General features: G+C 42.2%; 1 protein-coding gene across 1 annotated transcript in view; it reads left to right on the plus strand.

Annotated features, from left to right (window-relative positions):
• Ppp3ca (protein phosphatase 3 catalytic subunit alpha) overlaps positions 1-25,033 on the plus strand; it is a 288,992-nt gene that overhangs the window by 228,307 nt on the left and 35,652 nt on the right. The window contains exons 7-9 of the mRNA XM_038311330.1: positions 5,471-5,548; positions 7,980-8,074; positions 24,406-24,531. Of these exons, the coding sequence (XP_038167258.1) occupies positions 5,471-5,548; positions 7,980-8,074; positions 24,406-24,531 (299 nt within the window). The remainder of the gene's footprint in view (positions 1-5,470; positions 5,549-7,979; positions 8,075-24,405; positions 24,532-25,033) is intronic.

Below are 25,033 nucleotides of genomic sequence, written 5' to 3' on the forward strand. Positions count from 1 at the left end.
TAATGTTAGACCTTTCAAATCTGGTATTAAATGCCCCAATTATATATAGGTCTTTAGGTTACCTGTTGTGTTTCACTAAAATAATACTATACAGAAGCCAAACATGATTATAATATTTTTTTTTTTTTTTTGGTTTTTCGAGACAGGGTTTCTCTGTGGCTTTGGAGCCTGTCCTGGAACTAGCTCTTGTAGACCAGGCTGGTCTCGAACTCACAGAGATCCGCCTGCTTCTGCCTCCCCAGTGCTGGGATTAAAGGCGTGCGCCACCACCACCCGGCTACATGATTATAATATTGACTCATATTGAATTTATCTACAGTATAGCACTCTGCTGTCAATCGTCTGGGTCAGCCATTCAGGAAAATCTTATTCTGAATGACACTGGAGTAAGCTCACACAACACAAAGTCTTTTTTATTTTGCTAAGACACCATGACTAAAGAAACATATATAGAAACAGTTTTGAGGGGCTTATAGTTTCAGAGGATGAGTCCATGACCATTATAATAGAGAGCATGGCAGCGGGCTAGCATGGCACCAGAGAAGTAGCTGAGAGTTTGCATGCTGAGTTAACCATGGGGCAGAGAGAGCTACCTGGGAATGCTGTGAGCTTTGTTGAAACCTCAATATCCACCACGACTGACCACCTCCTTCAACAAGGCCACACCCCCCTAATCCTTTACCAACAGTTCTACCAACTGGTGATAAAGCGTTCACTCATGAACTTATGGGGGCGGTCATCTCTTTCAAAACTGTTACATTCTGAAAATATAGACACAAATATACAATATTATCTATCACACAAAATGGTTAGAGTTAAGCACATTCTCACACTTTAATTCTGCAGATCATATGAGTTTCTTCCACAGATGTTGGACCTTTGATCTTGACAGATGTGTTGCTGGAAGGCTGAATGTCTGGAATCCAGAACTTGTGACACTGGACTCTTAGCAGAGGATTTCTGATTATTCTAGTCTGTCAAAGGAAAGACTGATATACCATTAGCACAGAGTTTTTTTTTTTAATTTCTTTTGTCTTTAAAGTTACCTTGAAAGGATCAGAGACAGTCTTTTGAGTTCACTGCTTAAAGTTTGTCTAGGACAGGTACAAGTGACTGTAAAATTAGCTAAAGAGCTTAGTGGTTGCATCCCTTTGGAGTTAACTGTCTATTATCTTGACTTACAATTTTATTTTGCATGTCTCTACGTATTCTGCATATTTTAATTTGATATGCCACCCTATTGACTGTATAACATATTATCTGGGCTATGATTTAATAGCACATAGTCATACAGAAAAATACATCAGGATAGGGCTGGAGAGTTGACTCAGCAATAAGAGTGCATACTTCTCTTGCCTAGGATCTGACTCAGATCCCAGCACCCACACACATCTGGTAGCTCCAAACCACTGTGAGCCTGGCTTCAGTGTGATCGAACATGCCTGGCATCCTTGGATACCTGCATCACACATACATTTACACATAAATGTAATTGAGAAAAATCTAAATATCTTGAAAATGTATCATAAGAGTTTTTCCCCTAGCTTTTTAATTAAGTTCCTAGCAATGCCATGCATGTATTGTAGCGGATTCTGGGTGCTTTTCTCACACCAGCCTCTCTTATTTGCTCCTGCTCCTGTCACCTCACATGCCTGTCCCTTTCCCAGACTCATGGCTTTTGGCATTCTTCGTGACTCATTTGGTTTAGTCAGTATTATCCTGGTGACCCCTGAATTGGGACAAAAATATCTGGTCAAAACCAAAATTCCTTGGCTGCTCCACCCCCAGTATCCCCATTAACTTCATAATCACAGACCATAGCTTAACACCCTCAAATGCCCACATTGTTCAGACAGGTAACTGAGATACTGCATGTGGGCCAGCATCAGACTGGAGGTTACCTCCCATGACATCTGAGAGGTAAAGTCTCCTTCATATAAACTCAAGGAAAGTGGATAGGAGTTTTGGTCTTTGGTTACCAATTTGTCTCTGTACCAAGTGCATCATGGAAGCACTGTCTTCTGGGCTTTCTGCTTCTGATTTCACCCTGTTTTCTGTCTGAGTTCAGTGAGGGCATCCCAACATTTGCGTGAGGACCTAGTCTGGGGTTTACACCGATGTCAATGCTAGTGTTACCCGTGGCTGCACCTGCAGCTCACTTGAGCCCTGTGAATGTTAGTGTGCCCGTGGCTGCCACCCGCAGCTCACTTGAGCCCCGTGTGCCCGTGGCTGTGCCTGTAGTCTTGAAGCCCACAGCAACAGCCTCCAACTCCTTACTGCGCTCAAGTCCCTCCAGTTCTGAAGCTCCTGCCCCTCTTGTCACCTCTACCCCATTCTCCTCTAAAGTATCAGATAAGCTCTGCCCTTCTGCTGCATTTTTCTTGTTCTTATCCCTAAATGCTGCTTGATTCCCAGATCACAGTTAGCTATTTCACTATCTGCTAAAGCTGAGCATTTACTTAAATATTTTCCTGTTCTTATATCCAGTAGAAATATGTACATAAGGGTACCAAAAGACAAGCATAAAATTGTTCATGATAGCCAATAAACGGACACCACCCAAACATCTACATAGTAGAATAATAAACTATATAATTTATATAATGTATGGATAAAGGTAGAAATAGTACCTTCTTTACAGATGAAAGTATACTCAGTGTGTGTGTGCACACACACACAATAACTACATTATAAGTTACATATTTGCACAAATTGATGACTATAGCAAATGAGAGTGATCTAAACAAAACCACGCATACCAACATAGACGAATAGCATAAATATGATGAGGAGAAAAAGATAGTCAACAGTCAGATACAATGAAATGAACTCCGCCGTACAAGAAAACTAGTCTCTAACATTGAAAGCCAAGGTGCCTGTTACCCTGCATGAGCGGTGATGGTGACAGCTCTGATGGAGGGTCTGTGTCTCTGACTAGTAGATATGAGGGATGAAAGTGTTCTTCATGTGGAGTTATGCCATCTTCTGATTTATGACCTTTTTATATAGATATTTCCCTTCAATAAAATGTTCGCTCCAGGGTTAGGAGTGTAGCTCAGTGGTAGAGCACTTGCCCTGTGTACTTAAGACCTGGATTTGGTCCCCAGCTCTTCAAACTAAGAGTTTGCTTAAGTAGCAACTGCTTACCACTTATCCAGATGCAAGTGAGGGCTGTGTTCTGCAGAAGGTCTGGCAGGAAGTGGAAGCCTCAGCATCTCAATTCTAAATTCCTTAGAGGACCCTGGAGCAAAGGAGAGACCAGAAAGTCCTAGGAAAAGAAGTCTTCTGAAGCCCCAGAGTACTACAGGGTTGAGTACCCACTACTAGGCCTCCAGCAGCAGAGGAGAGGAGCGTCTGGGCAGGCTTACAAGGGGTAAGAGCATCAGGAGGAGGAAGCTTCCTGCCCACACCATGATGTGCAGGGCTGAAGGGGCCAGAAAGACCAGCACCCTCTGCATCTTCCCACGGGTGAACTGCCCTTGCTGAGCCTCTTTAAGTGGACTACACATGAGCTCAGGAGGTGACAGGTTGTTGGTAAGCACTCTGAAGAGGGAGTGGATAGAGAACAGCACATTCCCTCTGCTGGAATGTTCTGTTGCTAAAGGGCAGATTCTCTAATCATACTTTGCATGACCCTGTGATAAGGATCAGGGTAGTCCAAGGTGCCAGCTGGGGGAGGCAAGCAGTTTCGCAAGCCTGAGGGTGAAGTGGGCTTGACAGGAAGGCTCCTTACAGGGGTCACATAACTCAAGCAGAGGAACTGGTCTTTTCAGGAGGAAAAAAACACACAGGGAAAGTATTGCCAGGGTTTATGCATGCACAGAGTGGTACCCCGCAGGCAAAATCTTGATGAAAAGGTCTAAGTATTTATTCAGAGTCCAAAATGCGCGTTGATATGTTAGAGGACCGCAAATAAGGAAGCAAGGAGCTCAGTGCAACTTGTCTTACTGTTGCTCCGTGTTCTTTTAGCCTCTGTGTCACGGTTCCGTCTTCAAGCCCCCTCAGAGCAGGGTCTTCTAATCCTCTCTGTCTACTGATCCCCATCCAGCACTAGAAGACCTTTGCAAGATCACATTCTCAGTGTTCTTCATGGCCAACAGGTGCGGGGTTGGGGGGAGGCGCTGCCTTACTCTGTAATGTCTATATATAATGTGGAAAATTTTATCTTCAGTATATTTTATTCCTCTGTAGATTTTTAATTTTTTTATTACACTCAATGTTTCTGTCCATTTTATAAAACACTGCACAGCCTGCCCTTCCTTCTGGCGAAGGGAACAATCTATCACCTGCTCTAATAGGTCACCACATTTCGCCTCTGCAGAGTCAGAGAATCTGCTGCCCAGTGCCACACACCATGGTGCACAGAGGAACCCGAAACCTCTTACAGTTTGTAAAGGAACTGTTGTTGCCAGAGACTAAATCTTTCTTGCAATCTGTATTGGTTGCTTTTCTCCTGCTGTGACAAAATACAGGCCAGAAGCCATCTGAGGAAGGAAGAAGGGTACAGCCTGTCCCAGTGCAGAAGTCAGGTTGCCCGAGGTACCGTCAGCTGCTCATATTAGGTCTGCTCTGCAGTCAGAGAGCAGAGATAGGCCGATGCTGATACTTCACTCAGCTCGTGGCCTTCTCCATTTTATTATTCTGGCCAGGATCCTCTCCCAAAGAATGTGCTACCTGCTAGGTCCATTGCTCACTTTGATGAACCTAATGTTAAGAAACTCGGCACAGACATGCCCAGTTGTCCTCCCGGATGTGTCTAGTACCTGTCAAGCTGACCATCACTATTGCCCATCACACAGCTGATGTTCCTAGGCATGTACCATCTTAGAAGTATTTTCTTCCTGTTGATTGGAGAATTCATGTAAGTGTATAGCAATAAAAACTACATTTGTCTTCTCTACTATTTTTGTCCATATACTAATTGTTTTTTTATTTATCAATATATCCAGGTGTGTGTATTTTAAGTTATAGTGAATATTGTCGGTTTATTCATAAAATACTGGTTTTTCTGACCTTAATTTTAATTTCCAATTTAAATTCAAAAGCTTTATGGATTTTGAATTTATTTCAAGATGTCTTAGAACAAAGGTATAGTGGTTTTATAGACAGTATTTTAAGTTTTCAATTTGCAATTTGGGTTTCAGTAATAATGACATTTGGAGATTGAAGCTTTTTTAAATTTTCATTTTATTTATTACTCTGGGCGTGTGATGCTGGGTATGTGAGCATAGGTGTACACACCAAGACACACATGTGGAAGTCAGAGGATGCCTTTCAGGAGCAACTTCTTCCCTTCCACGTGTATGTGCCTTAGCTGCCTCAGGGACACACCTGTCCCCAGAGCCAAAAGACTTGTTTCCTGAGTGATGTGGATCCTAGCATCACCTGGGTGTCCCAGTGATGTGGCAGGTGATGTGGTGACGCCTGGAGACCTACCCACCGTTTCTCTTTTTTTCTCCGTGTCTGGCAGTTACCCGGCTGTCTGTGACTTCCTGCAGCACAATAACCTGTTGTCCATCCTCCGAGCCCACGAAGCCCAGGACGCGGGGTGAGTGCTGCTGAGGGTTTCTCAGGACTGCCATGTAGGCAGGTGTTCCTCACCCAGCTAGGCCCCCCGCAGAGTTCCTTTGGCCAGACTCGATTCCAGAAGGAACTGGTTTTAAAAATGGGCTTCTAGCCACTCAGGTGTGGCAGAGTCGCTGGGGCTGCATGGACTGCTGATGTCTGGGGAATTCCTCTCTAACATTCCTCTGTCTTTAGAGGGAAGGAGTCTATTTCCATTTGTTTTCTTAAAGACTCGTCTTCCTAAGGCACCTCCCCTTATTTCTTTCAATTCTTGCAATCACTATGTACCAAGGAGGAAAAACCAGCAGCCACCTCTCCAGTCTGTGAACCAGTGTGGATGAGAGTCACAGAGATTTAGAAGTCATTCTAAGTTGTAGGCTTGTTTTAAAGCATCCCACTTCTGCTCTTTGTAGAGTTTTATAGGGGAGAAAATTAGGACATTAATTAACAATAGAAAATAATAATACCATGTTCTATCAAATAATTCCACAGAATTAATTTTGTATTTGGTGTGAATTCTTAAAACCTAGTTGTAACAGTTTGGAAAGCCAAGAAATGTCAAGTGTTTACCTCAATGTTTTGTATGAGAGAGAGAAAGAGAGAAAGATGGGGGTGGCTTGCTTGCATTTAAAGAAACAAACTCATCCCTTGAATTTTGCCATTTTCTGAAAAGTGAAAGCATTCCCTTTTTAAAACCTGCATGCTGAAGCGGGGTGTTTATGCTTCGCTATGGGATCCCATGTAGCACCTCTCCCTGGCACAGAAACAGAAGCTAAAGTCTCTTTTCTGAGCAGTGCCTTAGAGAGGTAGAAGCTAATCTGGCATGTACAGTGTATTATCACTGACCCTTGAAGTGACCTGTTCATGCACCACAATGCCCAGACCCTCAGAGCTATTTGAGCTCAGGGGTGCAGGGTCCATGTTATTCCTAGTTGTTTTTTTTTTTTTTCCAGCAGGCTAGACATTAGAACAGATATATCTTAATCACATTGCATACCTGAGCTTGGTTACCTTACTTGGACATGGTTGACTTAACTAAAAGTCAATTAGCATCAATATTTTTGTTTAAAAGACCAGTTTCCTTAATTGTTTGGGTAAGTTGAGGACATGTCATATAGTTTTGTTATTTACTTTATTTACTTAATCTCCAAGTAGCCCTAAGCAACCTCATCTTTATAAAGTCCAAGTACTGGTAGGACATATGTTGTCTTTACCAATTACTCTTCCCTTGAGAAGACTCCACTTGCTCGCAGCATATCTGGTTATCAATTAGTCTTTTAATAAAGTTTTCTTGTTCCTTTGGGGGAGGAAAGGGTGTATTATTGTTAACACTAAGACAAAACCCTTGCCCCTACCCCAAACAAAGCATAACTCAATAACAAAATACATCAGATATATTTTAAAAGGTTTTTAATGGGGTGTTTCTTTTGGGAAAAGCCAAGTCTTGAGTATTTCCAGAAAGAAAAAAATCACAAATCTGTTTAGAATTTTAAACCATTAAAGTGGCTGTCCATGTAAAGGTGCTATTTGGGCAACTCTTAGAACTCAGCAACCAGGGAAAGGAAAAGGACAAAAGTTTTTTTTTTAAAGATAGCTAAGCTGAAGAAACGATAAGATTATGTCGTATATGAATGCTTCTAAGTTGATATTCCTAATTCATAAGACAGAAATCATGAGACACGTTTTTCGTGGGGATGGAAATAGAGGCCCTGCCTCCTGTTCTTTGTGGTAGATAATTGATGAGTGTTTATTGCGAATTATTTTTGTCCTGGTAGAAGAGAAGTCATAGGTGGATAGAACTTTTCCAGAAGTTCTCATGGATGCTCCTCTGTGCAGTACCCAGTGGGTCAAATCTCACCCTGCTGAGACAATAACCTTTGCTGGCAGGACCCCAGCAGAGACTGATAATACAGACAATTCGAAAGCAGAATGTCTCAGTTAGCAAAATTCATAGATGTAATGAGACATTCTTGAAAGAAAAAAGTATCATTGTATCCTACGAAATCACTCAAGCAAAAGGTTTATATGTAACCTTGTCAAGAATGGTTTGCAGAATGACTGGCCTGCGTCTTAACTCTCTGGACTGGCCTGTCTCTGAAAACTCTAGCCTGTATGTTTTCTGTTGAACACCTGAAAGTGAATTATACTTCTCTTCTGGATTTCCCACCCACCCCTTGAGGTTTTGGTAAGTGTAAAAGTACCCATTTGGAAAACCACCACATGTGATTGTAGATTGCATTCTGTTGCTCCTGAAATAGATCTCTGCCTATGTTCAAAGACCTAGAGAGATTTGATTAGCATATGTCATTGGATCCTCTTGAAAGGCGGAACTTAACTGAGTTCCTGTTTGCAGACGTAGATAGTTGGGTTGTCCATCATGCTCATTCCCCTTACCTTGTGTTTGTTGCCTGTAGGTCCCGCATGTACAGGAAAAGCCACAACAAAGGCTCCCCTTCTCTGATTACAATTTTTCTCAGCACCAAATTACTTAGATGGTACAATAACAAAGGTAAGTGTGAAAACTTGATGGACTCTTAAGTACTGTTGTGTGCTCATGCTAAAATGATTCTGACTGACTGTTGACATTTGTTACCATTCCTCCTTATGCTAGTCCCTTATATGCTTAAAGAAAGGGGTTCAGTTGCTCAGAGGTAGGATTTCTGCATGGCTACTTCTTAGCTATTTTCTAGACTGTATCTGATGTATAATAGAGATGCTATCTTCTCTCGAGTAGATACAGACTTAAAAAAAAATAGTGATTGCAGGTAACCCAAACTCATGCTCCTTAAAAAGGCTATATGTGTTATACTGCCCTGTAGCTGTGTTTGTTCAGCAAAGTTGTGTCTAGTAAAAGAGAAGTTACAGTTTAAAATTACAATAGGATTTATGGAGCCCTCTGACCATGAAGTCACCCTTCTGAGCTGAACAAGTACAAGTTCAATTCTTTAAAAGGAATATTAAGCTTCAAGGTAATCTTAGCAGGCCCTCCCTGTTTCTATATGCAAAGTGAATGCCTACAGCAGTTGCCTCTCACGGAAAGTCCCTAACCCAGGAAGTCATTGAATTGAGATGCAACCCACAGTTCTGAACTTGAGTTCTAAAATACCCCTACCTGCTTCCTAGAACAAACAGGGAAGCCAGAGGGCATTATATGCTGGCTGGGAGGAAAGGATACATGAATGAGTCAGTCTATTTTCCGCCAGGAAGTTGAGTCCTGTTTTTTAAAATGACTTGGTGTGCTTGGGTGTGTCAGAGCAGGGGGACAGAATGTGGAGAAAGGATTAATTGTAGTCATTGGTCAGGGTATATGGACGGAATGTCTGTTAGCAAAAGAGACATCAGTCAAATAATGCATGAGGTGAAGAATAGCACAGGCAGGGCAGGGAAGCGGGAGGATTCCTATTTTTGAGCATGCTGGAAACTGGAATTAGAGCGTACATGTCTTATCTGTGTGATAGCTATCTTCTCACAGAAGGCCATCCAGGCCTGGGCCCTGACAGCCCCCAGAAGCCAGGGTAGGCCATCCTTTCCTAATGGGACAATTGAATAATGAATAGTGAAAAGCAGAGAAAGGACATTTATTTCTTGTACCCATGTAGCAAACCGGGACAGAGAGATCTAGTTAGCCTGCCCTCCAACTACATCTCTAAGGTCCTGACATGAAACTTAGGTTGAAATAAAGGAGCAAGAGGGCAGCATAGTGGAGCCGCTGTGGTCAAGGTGTGGTACAGGCCATCATTGCCATCTGGCTCTGACTGTTGTCAGCGCTAAGTAAATCTCTTCTAGGATGCAAGTTCCCCTTCGGGCTGGCAGCAAAGCTTCACACTTTCTTTTTTCTACCAGCATGAGATTCCTGGGGGAATTTCCAGTTTCTTGGGGTCTATTGTTCAACACAGTATAGTGTGGGGCATAAGTCTGCCTTTGAAATATTTTCTTCCTGCCAGGATAGTAACGCTCCTCCCCTCCTCCTATGCTTTTAATGTTACCAGGAATCCTGCTCCAAAGGCAAAGTGCCTGTCTCCTACTGCCCCGCGTCTTATCCTGTCCCTCTCTCTGCACGCCTGTTTCTCCTGCAGTGAGTGGATACTACCCCCAGACCTTTCTCTCAGCCCTGAGGGTGTGAGGAAAGCTAGACAGAGTGTTCTATGGCTGCTGTTTCCAAGGCTGCACTGACTATGACAGGCCTCCCTTGAAGCTAAGGGTGGAGGTATCCATGGACATGGTACAGCCATGTTTCCTAGCAAAAATGTGCTGGCCTTAGAGAAGCAAGAACTCCAGATATAATAGGGCACGCCATCTGCTCTGAGGCAGTCGTTAAGCAGGATGCTGGGGACTCACTGACAGTCTGAGCTGTTAGTGGGGATCTACAGGAAATACATTTGGCAAGAAGGAAATTTCTGGATAGTTAGGGGATGTCTTGTTTAAAATTTTAATCCAGACATAAAAGAATCCTCAATTTTTGTAGGAAAGGTATAAAAAGTCAAGGCCAATGGAATTTTTAAAGCAGCAAATTATTTTGAATTAAACTAATAAAAGGTAATTAGTTGGATTAGTTAGATGAAGGTTTTTTGACATTCTCTGGGTGTGGACATTGGCCAGAGCATTTTGCACCATGCTCCTGTAATCTGCCTTGTATGTGCAGTGTAAATACTGTGCTTCAGTCTTTCAAAGGTTTTTTCTGTTAAGTCTAAGGAAACTGTACTGTCAGCCCTTGGGATGGTGATCAAGACTGGAGGGCATCATCAGCCCGCAATGTCCACCACCTGGGCTAAATGATACTCTATCACAGCCAAACAAGCAAGCAGAAAGCCGCCAAGGAAGAGAATGCCTTCCCCAAACACTGTCATGAAATAGTCATTAACAAATAGCATAGACTGTTCTTAAGCACTTCTGAGAGTTAATAAAACCCAAGGCATTAAAAATGAAGACAATCGGATGTCATTCAAGGATGCCCCTTAGATCCTTCTTCCCAACTTCCGTGTAGCACTCTTTCTTGGGGGAAAAAAACCTCCTTCTCCTAACCGGGATGTTGCCTCTTGGTGCTTGGTTCCAGCATGATAACCAGGGGCTTGAGCACACGAGGAAGCAGGGATTGCTGTCTTTGAGATCTTTGTGGCTCTTCAGCTCTTATCTCTTGCTTTGGGTTAGTCACAGTCCCTTTGGGGAGAGGAGAAAAACTGTTTGCATGTGGGGAACCTTTTCATAAAGCAGAACTTCTCTCAGGAGAAGAAAAGAGAGACTGAAAGAGAAAAGAAAGGTTGTATTCTTCCGTTGGAACCATAATGTCAAAAGACTTTTGTGTCAAATTCTGAAGCACTTTACAGCTATCGTGCTAACAGTTGTTTAGTGCATATGGGAGTGGGAGTCAGTTATTCACTGCCAGCAGCGGGGATTGCTTGATATTGAATAAAATCAATGTTAGCTAGAATTGTAAAAAGCCAGGCAACAAAACCGAGTTGAAAGACTTTCAGCAACATTATCGATGGGGAGAACAGCAGGGAGGGTTCTGTGAGGTTAATCTTCTAACAGTTAGAGACGATGACCACCAAGAACAGAGTAGTCACACTATGGTTAGTGAAGCTTCTGCAAAATGAGACAGAAGTGACCCTCTCAGGCCAGGTGAAAGTATGAGAATATAACGGGCTTATCGTGCGACTTCCGAACCAGAGCTAGCGTGGGCCAGATGTGTGTTTAATGTTCCGTTCGGAGCTGTTCCTGCCCACAGTTCATCGGCAAGCATTGGAAAGTTGGTGAGACTGAACGTATCTTCCTTTGTTCCCCTATTAGCTCAGCTGCTGTCTGTCCTTTTTGTCAGCCTTCCCACAGTTCCCTTCCTCCTCCCCTCGTCCTGCATCTGTCCTCCCCCTACTCTGTGGGCTCTTGAGAGATGCCTGGGCGAAAGATGGAAGTTCAGATCACAATTATCCCACCACACACTGACTTCATGTACATCTCCAGGACATGCAGTGACAGCTCTATAAAGTGATGGAGAAACTGCTCTTTTGTAAACCATGAATGGAGTTGCTTTAGGATTACGGAACCTTTTCTGCACAGCACAGGGAGTCCATCATCTTTTCGTATTTTCTGCCGTTAGCGGCCACGTGTTAGTGTATGGCTTCTTAGCTAATGTCTTCCCTCCGCTGTTCATGTGCAGGTTCACCATGGATGTTTTAACCTTTGTGAATTATCTCCCTTCTTCTAAATAACCTGGAAAAGCAGACCTTAGTAGCTTCTCAACTTGTTTCCCTGAATAAATTTCAGCTTTGCATCTATCCTCATGTCTCTCCCCTTCTACAATACTTTGCTTACACCCTATGCATTTCACTAGATTAGCTGCAGCCATAAGAATGCAATTCGTGCTTCCTGAAGATTTCTCTCTTTGACTATGTGTGAGTCAGATCATAATCTCTTATGTATAGCACTTACTTTTTTTTAAGAATTAGCTCTCTCATGTATTTCAGTCACATGCCAGTCAGATTAACTTTTTGAATCCCAGCGTTTGTAATGTCCATTGTACACCCACATTTTATACATTTGTTCCAGTTCCAGTTGTTTGCTATCTCTGCAGTAAAAAAGATTATACCCTGAAAAATGCACCTTAAAGGAGAAAGAGTCTGTCTTAGCTCACAGTTTAAAGTAACCATCCAGCGTAGTCAAGAAGCAAGAGTGATTTGAGCCTATGGCAGCCACTGACTTTGCATCAGCAGTGGAGAAACAGAGTTTAACAAACTCACTCTCCCCCTTCTTGTACACCCCAGGAAATGGTGTGATGCACAATGGTCGGTCTTCCCACCTCAGTACCTCAGTTAACCTGATCAGTATACTCACCCACAGACTTGCCTGGAACCCATCTCCTAGCTAACTTAAGACCTCATCAAGTTGGCAGTGGAGATTAAACATCAATGACTGGTACATAAGAGGCAGGCAGCACATGCATTGACTAGTACTTGTTCTTTAGAAAAATGCAGTCATGACAGTCTCATTTTAATAAGTTGCGACCTATAAGAATGACCAACTATATCTAATTACCAACAACACTGAACAAGTTTATATTAGTAATTTACTACTGTCTTTTTCTGCTATAGTAATTCACTACATAGAATGCACCATCCTGCAGGGTATCTGGGCTATGTGTTAAACTTGGTCTTTGCTCTAATTTACCTTAGGCTCTGTTATCATGGTAGACACAATTAAGTACTTCTTTCAGTAAAGATTTAATATGTTTGAGTAGTGCTATAAGGAAGAGAAAAGCAAGGTAGATGAGTGGAAATTAATCCATGAAGACAGGAATAGCTTAACTCAGAAAGAGACAGTTAAGAGCAAAATCATTTGTGACTAGCAAAAAGCTGGGCCAGATACAAATGGTGCTTTGGACAATTCATTTTGACCAGATATTGGAATAAACGTCTGAGGAGAAAATAACACTGTATTTTATACCTTCATAGAAACAAGCAGGTCCTTTAGATTCTTAAAGTGTAACTGTCCTTATAGATTAGCCTCTCCCCATCAGTATTGATAGGAAACCTTCTGTCTCTAAATGTGACTGAACAGAATCTGAGGTAGGTGACAAAGATGTCCCCACCAAGCCACTTCTCAGGTTCCGGTGAGTTCTTGGATAAGTGGATGAGTGGATATATGCAGACATGGGATGTATGCAGAGATATGTTAGTGTACATACCAGGGATCTGTGGCTGAGCTCCAGAGTCGGCTACTGACAGGCGGTAATGGTAAGGATATTTATTAAATGTATTTTTATGTGTGAGAGGAATGGCAGCAAAACTCAGCAGTCAAGACCAGACATGAAAACGGCCATCAGGAAAAGTGTCAGTGGAGTGTTAAGGGGTGTGAGGAAGAGCGTGGTCAAAATTTGGTCTAGGACGTGAGTGAGAACATCATTTGTCAGACAGTTGAGATTCAGAACTGCACAGACTAGGATGTTTTGGATTTTTAGGTTAGATAATCTAAATTGCTCATGAGAAGATTTCCTCTACCAAATCTTGATTTTTTTTTTTTTTTTTTTTTTTTTTTTTTTTTTTTTTTTTTTTTTGGTTTTTCGAGACAGGGTTTCTCTGTGGCTTTGGAGCCTGTCCTGGAACTAGCTCTTGTAGACCAGGCTGGCCTCGAACTCACAGAGATCCGCCTGCCTCTACCTCCCGAGTGCTGGGATTAAAGGCGTGCGCCACCACCGCCCGGCAAATCTTGATGTTTTCAAATCGTCTACAATGAGAAAGTAGTCCTGGACTTGAGAAAAGTACAGAGAAATCAGTCATAAGTAGAAGCAGAGAGGCATCTCATCAAGAAGAGACCAGTAACAGAGCACTGGTTAATGGCTGACCTAAGGGTCTGGAGGGGTGTGAATCATTTTGACAGTCATAATGTGGACGCCCTCCAGCAGATACATTTTAGAAGCTGTTTTGTTGCGGTCCTTAGCTCTTAGCAGCAGCCCTCCATGGCCCCCTCTATGTAGTATGATGTCATCACACCCGAGAAGCTTGGTCCAACCTTACCGTGATCTCCCAGCAGTGCCACCTAGATGTTGGAGTTCTATCCCTCGGTTTATGAGCGAAATTCAAAGTCAGCTAGATAATAATCCTAGTCAAGGGTAGGAGAAGCACTGGAGGGTCTCTGGAAGTAGAGCCGGGCATCTGTGCCCAGGCATCCCTGAGTAACATATTTGTCTCTTGTTATACAAGCTATCAAAAAACTCATTTCCCTACAAAACTGAATAGTGGTTGAGTTTTTGCTTTGCTTTGTTTTTATTATTGCTGTTTTAGTTTTTAGGAAAATGTCTGTTTCTGCAGAGCCCGGTGCCTGACTTAAATTACATGAGCAGAGCTGTCTGCACAAGCATTCTACAGGCAATGCTGTCTCTGGTAACTGGAGGCTTAAGGGAGCTCGCTAGTGGCTTTATAAGATGCCTGAGATTCAACGGCAGAATTTTCCCCACGGCAGGTCCTTCTTGCCACTTGTGTTCTCCTCATCCCCTCGAAAAGCTTGATATCCTACTAGTTGGGGCTGAGCAACTTTTTGCCTCAAATCACATATGAATATAAAAAATATAAACATACAACCGTCGCAATGTTTTGTAATTTGGTATTCACTGATTTGTTATAAATCATAAGTTTTATTGTTGTTAACACTTTTATTTGGGGAATGAAGCGAAAACAATTTAAGATACTCAATTTCAAACTGTTTCGTTTTTCATTTGTTAATCATTCTAGTTCTTGACTCCTTATAGTCATGGTAGAATCATCTGCACTAGAAAAATAACACTTGATGATTATTCTTAAGAAACTAAAAATAGAACCCTTTAACGTTCATAACTTTTCGTTACTAGTTTGAGGGCTTAGAAAAGAGGTTCACATAGACATATAAGCTGGGGGAAAACTCAAAATTAGGTGGGTTTGGTTGTTCTGATGAATGGCTCTTGTAGGATGGAAGGATGAAAATCTACTTTGGAGCATTCAGCAGTGTGTGATTGTGCGCTCCTCATGTGTAGAACCCTGTCCTGAGCACGAATCCCACTGTAACGCTTTCCGTTTCCTTCCCGTGCTCACCTAGAGTGATGTCCCTTCATATTTATACTTACAGACGGAAGAGGATAACACATGTTGTACACGGACGTTCCACTCCAGTGCTCACAGTGTACTATACGTATGGTATTTGGGTTATTCCTGCAGTTGTATACACTCAGAGCAACATTTTAAGTGTTTATCATATGACAGACCAGGCTAGAGAGTTCCTGTGTGTAAATTGTTGTGATCATCCAGTTCTTGTTGCTTTTGTTGATAAATAAAAGGAGTCCGCAGGAGACAAGTGGTGACATATTTGTCCCACAGGTCCCTGAAGCTCTCAGGATAGGGTAGAAGTTGAATCTCAGTGGTTTGATTTTGGAGTCCACACTGACCTCCCCACAACTAGTCACACTGTTCCACATGTGCTTGTCTGCATCAGCATCCTCAGGGCAGGGCTCATAGGACCCATAGCCCTTCTGTGTGTCTGTGACAGTAAGAAAAGAGAGCTTTTCAGATGCAAGTCCTTTCCTGCCACTGTAAGACTGTATAAGCATTATGCATCCAGATATTGCATTGTTGGTGTGGGAATACTTTTTACATTGTTTTCTAACAGAAGTAATCCAGCTCTCGTTTTAAGTGTGTCCCTTGGAGCATTTACCCCCCTCCTTGGATTCGGTCAGCTCTGCTGTGTGTGTGTGCTGTTGCTGGAAGCCAACTGTTAAGCAGGATCATTTCAGACAAGTCTTCCCTGGCATCGACGTAAACATTCCATGTGTGGGAAGGAAGTAAAATAGAATCTTGCACATTAACGTTTAATAATTTTGAATTCCTCCCACTACATGTTTTAAGTCATTAGTTGTGTATGTGTGTGTTTGGAAATACAGGTGTGCCCTTGCCACAGTGTCCCTGTGGAGGTCAGAGGAAAACTCTCAGGAGGCACTAGTCTCCTGCCACCCTACGGGACCTGAGCATCAAGCCCAGACATCACCAACCTATACTCCACGTTTTAATTGAATTGATCTGTGTAGATCCCATTTGTCTCAGCTGTGGCAGCATCCCCCACTTGTGTAGAAAGCACCACTGCATAATGAGTTTCATCAGGGGGGTCATCGCAAACTTTCAGCAAAGGAATAGCCCGAGGAAATTACTTGTTTCTTGTTGCTCATTGCCTATAAACTCCCTGAATTTCATTTCAGACGATTGTGTAGATCGAAATATGTTAAAAAAAAACGTCGTAAAGACACCTACTATGGTGTAAGCTAATTGAATAATTTCTGAAAATGTTTTTACACCTTCATTTTTATTTTATGTGTGTGGATGTCCTGCCTGGGTACATATCTGTACACCATGTGCATACATTACTCAAGAAGGCCAAGAGAGGGCACTAGATCCCCTGGGACTGGAGTTACAGAAGGTTGTGGGCTGCCATGTGGGTGCTAAGAATCGAACCCAGGTCCTGTAAGAGCTCCTACCTAATTGCTGAGCTATCTCTACAGCCCCTTAACAGATTTTAAAATGTTTTTAAATATCCCCAAATGTTAGTGAGAGTAAAATGTATTAAGAATAAATTCTATTACCAACCCATTAGCTAAATAAAATGACCTTGGGAGTGTATCCTAGCACCACTACCCATTGTACCCAAATTCTGGTTTTTTTTTTTTCTGATTTAAATTTTTATTTTTTCAAGTTATTTTTAGAGTTGCCATGCGTCTTCCCAACCATGCTAAAGCCTGTATCCTTCCCACAGATCCTCTACTGAGTGCCCTTTTACCAGTTGAACAAGAACAACTGAAATGCATCTTGATTCACTGAAATACATTTTTAATTAGTCCAATGGTTGATTAGATTCTTACACTGGACTGAAACCTTCTAATCTAGGAATCTCCACATAGCATTTAACACAGAAAACAGAGGTAACGATATTGTGTCAGTGGGTGGTTGGTCACTTGATATTCATTATCTGAAAATTGCAGACCATGAGAGCGTCTTTCTTGGTCTTTCCCCAGACAGTGTCCATAGTCTTCCATGGAGAATAATGTTGATGGGAGGTCTGTGGACATGGTGTTACAAGGTAACCAGACCCAGGAGATGGTTATCTGTGCGCCATTACAGAGCTGCCTTTCTCTTTTCTGCCTATATCAAGCCTTGAGCTAGAGTTTTTGGTGACCTGTGTTGTAACTTTTATGACACTCTTGGTTCTGAGTCACTGCTAAGTCCATACATCTCATTTTATTTCTGAGGTGACATGGTGTCTTTTTCTTCCTTCCCACCTTCACCCATTAGACATCTGCTCCTATGTAATGAGTTGTGGCTTTAGTGTCATTTGGAAAACATCTTGGTCATTTACCTACCTTCTCTTTCTTGCTATTTCTCCCCTTTTCCTTGCTTTTTCTGTTTCCTACCTTTGATCTTTTCTTAAACACAACCGAGTACCAACTCATACCAAGCGTGATATGCACGACCTTAAATGAATAAAAGGATTTATACATCTTCATCCTTGCCATCATTTGCTTCCACTCCTTCACCCCCAAATTCTGCATCTAAATAATCAGCATGTTTAAAACATTGGCTGATACGGTGCTTAAAAAAGAAACACAGGAGCCAAGGCAGAAGTTTCCCACATGAGGCCTACCTGAACCACCCAGCAAACTGAAGTCAAGCCTGCACAAGAACTGTCAGGAATTAGAAATCAGTGAAGGACTGTAAGGTAGCACAGTGGTGGGGCTTGGTGTAGCATGTGAAAAACCCAAATCCAGCCCTATGCTGACAGAGAAAGAAAGGAGGGAATCGTGTGTCCAGAGGAGCATGTGTGCATGCGCGGGTGAGTCCTAACATTGGGTCAGAGTCTTTCCACAGAAGCATTTGATCCACTCTGTTTCCTTCATTGTATGAAGATAATCGTCCATATTTTACACAAAGAAGTATGTAACAAAGTTTTAAAAGATATTTTAAGTTCCTTGAAGGATGCAGATATACAAATAAAAGCTGTATGGGTGGTTAGAAATGCATTCCTGTCTAGCAGTTGAGGAGACTAAGGTATACAAATGGGTTATACATGGGGATATGCCTCTGTGTCCCTGACTCTATGTCTGTGTTACTGTAGAAATTAGATCTCTGACTGTTGTTGGGGGCTGTTCCTTCACTTTCCCAGCTGCCCAAAATAATCACTCAGAAACTATTTAATTACAACACTGCTTGGCCTATTAGCTTATGCATATTTTTGCTAGCTCTTACATTTCTATTATTTTATATTTTACCACAAGGCTCATGACCTACTGGCAAGGTTCCAGCTGGAGGCTCGCATCTTTCTCCTCTGATGGTTACATGGCTTCTCACTGAGCCCGCCTACTCTATTATATATCTCTTCTAGCCTCGCTATATTCTGTTAAGTCATTGGCTGAAAGCACCTTCTTTATTAACCAATAGAAGCAATACATATGCAGAAGGCCTTCCCATACTATCTGACCACATGACATTAATAATAATAAATAGCTCAGTAAGTTGCTGATTGATTTGTTCCATCGCAGCAAACCTTCTGCTATGTATATATTCTGAAAATATGCTACATCCCCTTAAATATGAAGCAAAGCTGCAGTGCACAAAACTGCATTGATGGCATTTCAAGTAATAGATACCGTTTATAGCCAGTAAGAGTAAAGACTCCCCGGCACACTCACTGCATGAAGCTGACTAATGGCTTGCCTGTGAAGAACTCTTCCTTCGACACTGAGTCACACAGTAAACCAGCTGAGTTTCTTATACCAACGATTGTCACTGTGGTTAAATTAACTGGAAATTGAAGGCTTGACACCCATCTTCACAAGTGGCTTGAGCGTGCATTTTGTACCTAAGCTTGTGGGGTGTAGGGCTTGCAGAGGCATTCTCTCACCATGTACAGTAGCTATCACAGCTTGGTAAGGTGTTCTTTGCCTAAGCCATTGATGGTATTACAAACTGTCATACATGAAAGCCATCAAGCAGGACACAGAACGGAGGCCAGAAACTAGAATTAGAGTCAGATTTAGCATGCAACAGACCATGGAATCTGTTCATGTAAGGCATAGGATATTATGGAAAGGGTATATACATAGAATATACATGCATATGTTTATATAATAATAAATAGAAATCATATCTCACAAAAGTAGTCTTTAGGAGAAAATACAAACTGCGAAAATGCACAGTATTTCTTCCAGAATCAGAAACCCCTTGCCTACGGCATCCCACACAGGTCATAAACTGCTGCTAGAATGTATTCTGAGCACATGGGTCTCACCCCAAGCCCTTTTGCTCCAAGCCTTTTGCCTCCTGTGGAGGTGGGACTTAGCAAAAGGAACACGGTGATGCTAGTTTTTCCACCAGAGCATCTGTGGGTGGGAAAATTGGAAGGAAGTCACATCATGGATCTATTATGCATTTTTTTTTTGCTATTTCAGGCTAGATTATGATGATTGTTCTTCTAGCATGCCCCCATTTGGTATCTTTCACACTTTCATTGCTGTTCTTACCCTCTTATCCAACTCTTTAAGATGGAAATAGATGATCAGTTACAGGTAAGGGGGTGAAAGATGAAAGCAAGGGTGAGAAGAAGAAGACACTTCCAGTCGTGTCCGTCTTGGACTTGTGATCTCCCCTCCCCTACAACAAGATGTGTGCTGAGTGTCTGGGCATGTTGGGAGCAGCGTAGCGTCATATATGGTTGATATGTATAGTTGGGAGAGGTGTTTGCTTTCTCAGAGAAGGGATTGTGTATTCCTCTTGAAATCTGCCTGGAATGTGCTAATGTGCTAAGCTTGTATTTTGATGAACTGGTTACTTCTTGGTATAAAGTTTTGAAAACTTCTCTTGAATTGGGCTTTGCTGTCCTTGTGATTTATTGCTTTGTTGGGAGCTTCTCTTACTATTGATAGGAAAAGATGTTGACAACTTGTACAAAGTTCTTATTAAGTGAAACTGCGTACGTGCTGGTGGAGGTCAGAGGTAGACACTGGTGTTATAGTGTGCCCTAACAACTTTAAAATCACAGAAACCTCCTGTTTCTAAGGATCTGACTATAGTTCAGAGATTTGGTGTGTGGTATGGCCCAGCAACAAAATGATGTGCGGACTCTCTTCCTTGGGCTTCGTTTGATGTAAGGAGCCAGTGATGCTACTGAAAGTAGTCAAGTATTTAAGGTAGAACCCCACAGTAGAGTCCTTGCCTTGTGTGCCATAATCGCAATAAGTAAATAAAGTCCAATATCCATTTCACAAGCAGTGCTGGGCCCTTGGTTGCTGGTGTTCAATAGATGGAAACATGTCTTTGAAGATGAACATCTCCAGGTGCAATGAAAATGATTGGACCAAGTAATTGCATAATTCTAAAATGATTTATTCTGACATCACAATAAGAACTAGCCTCCAGATGTGTAGGATTTGTAGTCCTCCCCCTGCATCGCCGTCTCTGGCAGATTTTCACACCTGCAGCCACAAGAGAGAGCCATTTGTTCCTGTGCTGTCTGGTCTGCTGTAAGGCACGGTAAATAACTTCAGGCCCACAAACATGTCATGGTGTCTCTGCATCCCTCTGGGACACGTGTAAGTGATGTCAAGTCTTGGAAAAGTGACAGTGGTTGATAGATAGGACACTTGGTTTTTGTCTTGTTTTGTTTTCTTTGTTTCTCCCAACATTTTTAGTAGGTGTCTCCAGTGTTTGTGCAAATACAATCATCTGAATTTTGTTCACTGCATGTGTGTCTCAGATGTTTCAGAGAGAAACACACTCTTAGGGCTCCAGTCGCATTTTGCAATTGGTGACAAGCGGGGGCAGGTGTCAGGGAAGGAAGATGTGGGAGGTGAAGGATGAAATGTTAACTGAATTTTGTGAATGTAGATGTTTCAGACTTGTTCGGCTATTTTCTTATGTATTGGGATAATACATGATTATTGTGCAAAAATGTCAAAGCTTTTGAGTAACCTGTGAATGTGAGCTGCTCAAAGGGTTTTAGCACGATTACATCATGTCCCTGCAGAAAGAAATATCTATGGAGGTTCTGCATTTTAAGTTAAAATTCATAATTTTTATGCAGAGAATAAGGAAAAGTTCCATAATAATAGCCTACAGAATCACCGAGAACACTGATCTGTCATTGTACTAATTATGAGGATTGTTTTCTAAAATTTTATTAATGCCACATAAGTGGGAAAGAGTTCATATAAATTTTCTAGATAAACTCGCATGTTCAGGGAAGGAAAGTGAGACTTAACCTAGAGGTATTAAATGACCCTGGAATGTCTCAAGTAATTAGTGACAGAATCGTGTTGTTTAGGTGCTTGACCTTCCAAACTTCTACCCATCTTTAGAGAGTAATGTGTAAAGAAAAATAGAATAGTCTGTCCAAACTGATCGGCATTGAGTGCTTAGTGTTGCTATGGCAACTGTGTGTATGCGAGATAGATGGTTTGTATTTAGGCCAGAGTTGGCATCTACTCTTTGAAAGTGCGGACAGGCACTCATTCCACCTCTCTGCTCACTCTCAAAGAGAATGGTGAGAACACTTTAGTAAAATATGATGATTTATGATTATCTGTATAAAGGTCCAAACCGAGTGCCCTGCTATGCCTAGTCGCTAAGTGTACTCCTATTGAAGTATATCATTCCCATCATTAATAAACAAAATAAGCAGCCGTAGCTTTCTCAGGAGATCCTGAAGTAAGCCGTGGTGAACTGATGTTGAAACAAATGAACCGCTTCTGCCTTGCTGCTCCACAGAACACAGCCTCTCTTTAATTCGCCTGCAGGGCAGACTTCGATGGGGAACTTGCATCCCGTTTCATTCGAGCATGTACTTTGGCAAAAGTTGAACCATCTTTAAATATGAGCACCACATCCAAAGTTAAATCAGTATCACAGCTAGGACTCGCATCCGTGCATGTATAATTTATGAAGGACAGCGGGGAATAGCGGAAAGGAATGGGTTTAGTGTCAGGAAAAGCTGAGGAGAAAGGGGGTGAGATGTGTCTGTTGTTGGTTGCATAATCTGAGCAAGTTTCTCCATTTCCCCACTGCAGTTGCTCTGCCTGCAGATAAGGGCATGTGCCCTCTCTCTTCCCCTTCCCCTCCCTCCCTCCCTCCCCCCCTCCCTCTCTCCCCCCTCTCTCTCTCTCTCTCTCTCTCTCTCTCTCTCTCTCTCTCTCTCTCTCTCACACACACACACACACACACACACACTGCTTCTCAGATTTCTTTTGAGAATCGAGTGAAGTATTTCATAAAGCTTCTCCCTGTGCTCTGTCCAGGGCAGTGTTGCTCAGGCAGCAACTAGGAATGGACCCCAAGACCTTCTGTGAATACCACCATCCACAGAAGTTCATGACCCATACATAAAATGGCTCAGTGTGTCCTTAGCCTACAGACATCATCCTCCATGTGCCACATCATCCACATCACTCATAATAGCGGGCACAACGGCAGTGCCCTGTGAAAAGCTGCTATGCTGAATTGATTAGGGACTGATGGCAAGAGAAGTTCAGTATTGACGCAGCTTTCCTTTTTACCCAACCTTTGCAGACAGGCTTGGTGGAATTCATGTGTATGGAACCCATGAGCCCCGCGTCTTTCTTTTCTCCTGATAAACTACCACCTGGTGTTAATAAAACATTGTGGGAGGGGGTTAAGGAACAATTACTCAGAAAAGACAGCTTTGAACCCTCAAAGATTCTTTTGAAGATATAAAAACAAATGCAATGGTAACAAATTGTAAATATCTTAGCATGAATCTTGTGCTCAGATAATACTGTAGGACACTAAAAATACTTTGTCCTGAAGATCACAAGTGCGGGGACGGTAATTTGTCAAGGTGTTTTTATGGTTGGTTTGCTTTGCTTTTGGCAAATGGCGTGTTGCATAAATAATAGGACAATGCAAAAAGGCCATTTCCAGAAATATGTGCAGGATTCCATATTCCATTCTCTCAGAAGAGGAGAATTCCAGCTCCCTTCCAAACTATGCTAACTGTACCATCTGTGTTCCCAAAGTGCCTGATTCTATGTTTTCTGGAGCCATATTAATCAACTAGGTCTATAATTCAAAGCAAAAGCCTCCCTGCACACAAATACAAGTTAACTGCAAGTTGCTATAAAAACATCCGCATCTTTAAAATGCAGCCTAATGCTTACAGTAGGCAAATCATAACACGAAAAGATGTATGTTTCCTGAATCCGGGCACTCATCATGCCTACTGAAAAGACTGTGTTGGTTCTGAGTCACACTTTCAGTTCCTTGGCCATCTGGCATGCATCCAGATCTATGATAGGGGGAACAGTCTTCCGTGAAGGAGACCGAAGCATGAGGGGCCATTGCTTGAATGTTGTAGAAGGGGTGGGAGGATTTGTCTCAGCCTCTCAGATCAAGTCTGAGTGAAATGCTGCAGGAAATAAGAAAACCTAAAGCCTATTTTAGGGTACCCGTCTTTTAAAATGGGTGGGGGGAGATCAAGCAGATACATATATGTAGTTTGACCCTTATCAATGTTCCCTGGTATCTGTATGTAAGTCAAGCTTTTAGAATTCAAGGAAGAGACATGATCTGTCTGTCAAAGGGAACTAAGAAGGGCTCCACTGAGAGGACAGAGTGTGGGCTTCACAGACCCCAGCAAAGGGCTTGGATTTCATAGACATCCATGACAGGAAACATTCCAGATGAGTTATCAATTTTAGAAGCATTTCTGTGTTAAAGAGAGCATTGTCTAAGAGACTCTGCGTTGCTGTGAAAATGCAATGAAGGCATTTAATAGATGTTTAAAGACTTTTGTGATCTGTAGTCAAGGCTTGAGTCAACATTGTTATTTTATATGGCATTATATCCAAATATCTTACTGTATTTAATAAAGATGTGGTGTAATTTATGCTGATTAATATAACCATTATGAGTGTTACTGGAGGAAATGGTATGCTATTGTTAGAGAGAGAGAGGCAGTTACTAAATTATGTCAGACCCACCTAGCATTGCCCCCTTTTTCTTACCATCAGGTAGTAAGACTAGAATGTTCCTGAATGCAAGAGGCTATTTATCTGATTCCTGATAATTAATTATCTACATTGCAGAGATACTTTCCAAACGAAAATGTCATTTTAAATTACTACTCACACATTGCACACACAGTAGCTTCCTCTAAGGAATAAGGCAAAAGTTCATAAATCAGGAAATCCGGGCTGATGAGGCCATTTCTCCTCATGGTTTCGAACTTCGTTCAAATCGTTGGATTTTCTTGGTCAACTAAAACCACGCCTTTAAAACCAGCACTGTGAGCTAGCTCTGATGTCCTCCCATGTTGTTTTGGTTTCAGCTGCAGTGTTGAAGTACGAGAACAATGTGATGAACATCAGGCAGTTCAACTGTTCTCCCCACCCATACTGGCTCCCGAATTTCATGGATGTCTTCACCTGGTCGCTGCCATTTGTTGGGGAGAAAGGTACGCTGTTGGGTCCTCGGAGCTCTTAGTAAGATATCCTGGGGAGAAGTGGGAGCTGTCTTCTGTGTCACCAGGAACATGCAGAGAAAATGGTGTGTTCTAACCAAATAGCATCCACGGTCTGTACCGTGGGAGGAGGGCTATGAAGACATGCCCTGGCCTGGAGACCTGATGGCCTGCGTGGATTCAGGGGGAACAAGGATATTCCATATGTGCACAGCCCCATTGTTGAGCGGTAACACTCTCTGAAACAGTGGAAGTAAAGTGTTATCTGGTCTCAAGTCTTTCCTGCTTACTCTTTGGAACTGTAGTCCCAAAGTCATGCTTTACTGTCACAAATTAGGGCAGTCATGCTTTCCTTGTTCATGATTGTGTGGCACTGACTAGTGCCTGCAACATCTCAAGGACAATAGATAAAGCAGCAGACCCATAGTTCTGACAAACAGAGCATTTCCTAGTGTGTTACCCCAACAGGAAATATTTTCGTTTAAAGAGTCACCTA

The sequence above is a fragment of the Arvicola amphibius genome, chromosome 14, assembly GCF_903992535.2.
Source record: "Arvicola amphibius chromosome 14, mArvAmp1.2, whole genome shotgun sequence".
NCBI lineage: Eukaryota > Metazoa > Chordata > Mammalia > Rodentia > Cricetidae > Arvicola > Arvicola amphibius.